This window comes from Silene latifolia, chromosome 1 (assembly GCF_048544455.1).
Source record: "Silene latifolia isolate original U9 population chromosome 1, ASM4854445v1, whole genome shotgun sequence".
Lineage (NCBI taxonomy): Eukaryota > Viridiplantae > Streptophyta > Magnoliopsida > Caryophyllales > Caryophyllaceae > Silene > Silene latifolia.
The window spans coordinates 44606452-44611152 of record NC_133526.1 but is presented as its reverse complement, the minus strand read 5'-3'; the positions used below and the strand labels follow the sequence as shown (position 1 = coordinate 44611152).

The window sequence follows — 4701 nt, the reverse complement described above, 5'->3', positions numbered from 1 at the left end:
ATTTAAAAGTTTTAACAATTCTAAAATGCACCAACCAATAAAGAAAAGAAAAAGGCAAGACGATAAATAGGAGGGAAAACAATAGGTGTTTATTATATATTCGTCTAAAGAATAAAATGCCTCAAATAACACCTTACTAGCATATTTTTTTTTTTTTTTTTTTGTTGAAAACCTTACCCGCATATATGAGACAAACTATTTTATAATCTCAACACATTCTGTTTTTGTCTTATGTATCATATTTAACCCCGTTTACGTTTAAGCCGAATATATCCGTCTTAATTGATGCTGTCTCAATTAAGAATTTGCGGTGGAAAAAAAAAAGCCCCAAGAATCTGCCTATTTTACCGTCCCAATTCAAAATTTAATTACCCAAAGTTGGCTTGTTCGGCAAGGCGTCTGCATTATTTACAGTTATTACTCCTTATTAATCAAATTCTCGTATTATTATTAATTCTCAAACTACCTCATTAACAACACAAATCATTCTCAAATCAACCACTACAAAAAAAATAAAAAAACAAGGGCATTTTCGTCACAACAAAACATGCCTTTCCTTCCCCCCACTCTTTATTATATAAATAAACGAGACATTTCCCCATTCTTTCCTCTTCTCTCTCCTTCATGCTTTTGTGCATGTCATCATTATTTTCTCTCTTTTGTTTTTCCATTTTTTCATTTTTTTTATAATACAGTAGAAAATTAAAATACTCAAATACACAATAATTAAACAGAATTATTTCATAATCATAGGTTGATTTTTTCGTGCAAAATTATACAAATTTCAGCTCATTCGTTTTGAATTTTCGTCGGTCAAAACAATGACCAACTGCTTCATTATCTGAAAAATATAAAAATATAAAAATAAAATTCATTTTAATATTTTTTAAAATTAAAAAATGAGAGGAAAACTGGGGAATCTAAGCTTCGAGAGACGGCGTAAGGTGTTTCCGACGGAAGCGGCGGCGGAGGAAGGATTCTCCGGCGGCGGTGAAAGCGAGCATGACCTTGGTATTATGGTTAGCGATTTTCTCGAGAACGGAAGCGGAGGTGCTGACTCTCTTTGTAGTAGCGATGGCGAATCAGGTTTCTCCGATCTTCATCTTCTCGCCGATAAAATTTCGGTAATTCTTTTTATTTTTGTTTTAAGTTTAATTTCGGATTTTCTAGGTTTTTGTTACTTTAGGTAGTTAATTTCATTAATTCTCGATTTCGAATTTGAATAATTCATGTGTTTGCATGAAGTAAGAATTTTAACTTCATTAGGAAGGATTTTGGCCTTTGCATGTATTATTGAGAGATTTTAGGTGAATTCTCCATGTTGTCTAATTCATGTGTTTTTTAGGTTAATTTCTTGAATTTCAATTTCGATTTTTCTAGGTTTTTGTTTGTCTGTGTGTTGTGTGATTCATGTGTTTGTGTGAGCTAAGAAATTTAGTTCATTATGAAACATTTTGGCTGTTGATTCTTTATTTTGAATTTCATTTGTTTTTTTTTCGGTTTTTATTTGGTTATGTCTTGAATAATTGATGTGTTTGTGTGAATTAATGAATTTCAGTTTGTTAGGAAGAATTGTGGCTTCATCTCGTTGAATTCTGTTGAATTATGCAGTACAATATTTCTAGGTTTTCATCTTGTTGTCATGTTGTGTTTTGAATTATTAATGTGTTGTGTGAGCTAAGAATCTTTGTTCATTATGTTGAAATTTAGCCTTGCATGTGTTAATGAGACAAGATTTTGTAAGTTGAATTGATTTACTTGTATTTTATTTCTATGTATGGAGAAATTTGTGTTGTAGAACATTTTGATGCATTTGCGAGTATTTTTTGTGTTTCGTGAATTTCATTGACGAAGTCTTGGGAGAATTGTACCCACTTGTGAAACTTCAATTGCATAAACTTAGACTTCATGTCCTTCAATGGTTAAGTTACATGTTACACCATTATTCCCAAGTGATTTAATCAGAATTCTACATTTAATGGATGGGGTGATAGAAGATTAGGATGTCGATGGTTACTGTGTTAACACTTGAGGTGTATGTTATAACAAGTCCTCAATTGGTTATTGTCATTTTGAATTGCCTTTTGGCTAACAAAATATGGTTTGGATTGTACAGATGATCTAAATGATGAAAACGGCGTCTGTATTTGCTTGTTTACTGTTGTTAGTTTGTGTTGGAGATCTTATAATGTTTGGTTTTGTAGTATAGTGCAACACAGAGAGTGCTTTTCTGCTTTTATTTGTAGCTGTAATTGCTTTTGAAAGTTGTCGTGGTGAGGTTGTTTACGTTTGTTACTTGTCTTCCTGTAGTTTATCAAGCGCTCGGTTGATGTGTATGAGAGTGACCTACAGTCCGTAGTTCACTCTCTTTTGCTTTCAACGGGAGATAAGCACCTTCACCTGGTCAAGCCTGGTTTATGCAGTGCTAGCTGTATCCGTTATGCTTTGGTGAAACTCTTGAAATCATCTGGTTATGATGCTGCTGTTTGTGCTTCAAAATGGCAGGGCGTTAACAAGGTGCCTGGTGGTACGTGTCATCTCGTTAGTTACTCGATGAGCACATTTTATCCTTTTTTACCGTCATCATACTGTTTGTTTTCAATATTTTTGAGCAATATCTTAAGCCTTTTATCATTTGGTATCACAATCAATCATATTCATAATTCATGCCAAGGAAAAACAGAGTATCCTTGAACAATATCTTAATCACTTGTATCTCTTGCTTACTCAATTGTATCAACTTGTGGAATGTACCATGTTGGTTATTTGCCTGTTCTCTCGTGTCATATTTCCTTTTTTCACTTTCTGATAGCTTTCTGTGTAGTACAAAACTAACGAAAGGAGAATTAGCGAAGTTTTTTATAAATATGTGATATTCACAATAGGGGGTTTGCTGGCGCTAAAAAAAAAAGGAATTGTTGTATTGGTTTGGTCATTGATGCTTATTTGTTCAAGGAAAGGAGGAAAAAATAGTATTAGACAGAGCCATATGTTGTGCGGTATAAACTATTAATCCATGGTTACATCAAGGAAGCGGATAATAGAATCCCTGATCTGTTAGCTGCTTTCTTTTTGCACCATACCTGTGGATCATAACTTGGCAAGACATGGTAACTTCATGTCCTAATTGTTGTTTTTGAGGCTAAAGTTTGTGTAACTGAGTTGGATCATCAGGTGTTCCTTTAAGCTTGTCAAACTTGGGATATTTTGTGTTTTTCCTTAGGATTGCTGGAGTTTTCTGATCTCTGCTATTTGCTGATGGCTTGTCATTTCCATCTCATGAAGGTGATTACGAGTACATAGATGTGGTTCACCACAAAAGCGATGAATCTTCAGAGCGTCTAATAATCGACATTGATTTCCGAAGCCACTTTGAAATAGCGAGAGCGGTTGATTCCTACGATAGGATTCTGAAATCTCTTCCTGTTGTTTTTGTGGGCACACTAACAAAACTTAATCAATTCCTTCAAGTAATGGCTGATGCTTCTAGGGTATCACTCAAGCAGAACTCCATGCCTCTTCCACCATGGCGATCCCTACCTTACCTACAATCTAAGTGGCACTCGTCTTTTCATAGAAACCCTACGTCCGAAGAGAAGATCATGAGTAGCTCAAGGATTACTGGTCATAAACAATGCAGCGGTCATCTAAGAAGGTTACAGGCATCACTTCAGGCGCTTATTGAGAAAGAGAAGTTACTGAAACCTATAAACATTGATACAAACAGAAGGTTGAAAATCGAAAGGAAGATCAAATCTAATTTCAAGAACCTATGAATTGGACAGAGGTTTTTGATGCGGGAATTTGTGATTATGGTAGAGTTACAATTTTGGAGTTAATATACGAGAAATTATTTTTCTGCAGTTTAGAGGGAATAAATTCAGGAAGAAGGGTTTACTTATATGGTTAATGCACAACTTCATTGTACACTGTCAATTTGAGTGAAGCCGTGTAGTTTTGTTCCACGTTCAGACGAAGCGGTAGTCCCTTTGTTCCGAAAGTTCCATTTTGTTTGCCGTGCTTCAGTTTTCTAAATTGTTTCCCTAACGTTTTGTTCCTTTGTTAGGGAATGTAATCCTGGCCGTCGTTTATATAGGTTGCAGGAAATTTTGTTCATCCCTTTGGTCTTTTTTTACGTTTACGAATTTAATGTCGTTTATTTGTTTAATCCTACAACATTTCAGATTTACAGCTAGATATTGCAAAGCTTCTCTAGTGATTAATTTTTTTTAACAAGAAGTTACTCTTCAAGTCTTAACTACTGTATCTTCTCCTTTAAAACCATTAAAATCCCTTTGGTCTTTTCACCGTATCAACATCTCGCGTTCAACATCTCCGTATCATTTATGTTGTCCAAAAGTCGATCTCTGTAAATAATTTTGATCAACCCATTAGTTTATGTAAGTATTTGAACGGGATCGCTAAGTCTACTAGTAGACCAAGTCATAATAGAATCTAATCGGGGTGCTCTTCTAGACTTTTCTGTATACAAATACAAACTTGTGTCTTTTTGTTCACCATTTTATATGAGTATATAAATTCGCTTGCACCAACTGCACACTCCCTCTACCCAACAACACCGGTGTCGTCTACCTCCTCACCACCAGCCCACACACCTGCCGTCACCACTCCACCGCCTCCTGAATAATGACATAAAGCGGCCTTCTTTTCCATTTCTCCTGCTTCTTCATTTCTTCATTT

At 35.1% G+C, this 4701-nt stretch overlaps 1 protein-coding gene across 2 annotated transcripts; it reads left to right on the top strand.

Annotated features, from left to right (window-relative positions):
* Positions 1-601: 601 nt before the first annotated feature.
* LOC141604829 (uncharacterized) lies at positions 602-4258 on the top strand. 2 transcript variants are annotated; one of them, XM_074423348.1, is made up of 3 exons: positions 602-1124; positions 2311-2527; positions 3286-4258. In XM_074423348.1, the coding sequence occupies exons 1-3, from the start codon at positions 900-902 to the stop codon at positions 3774-3776; spliced, it is 933 nt and encodes a 310-aa protein (XP_074279449.1). In that variant the 5' UTR covers positions 602-899; the 3' UTR covers positions 3777-4258. The 2 variants fall into 2 exon arrangements, with proteins under 2 accessions (XP_074279449.1, XP_074279458.1); XM_074423357.1 differs by having other exon boundaries at positions 995-1086.
* Positions 4259-4701: the final 443 nt, after the last annotated feature.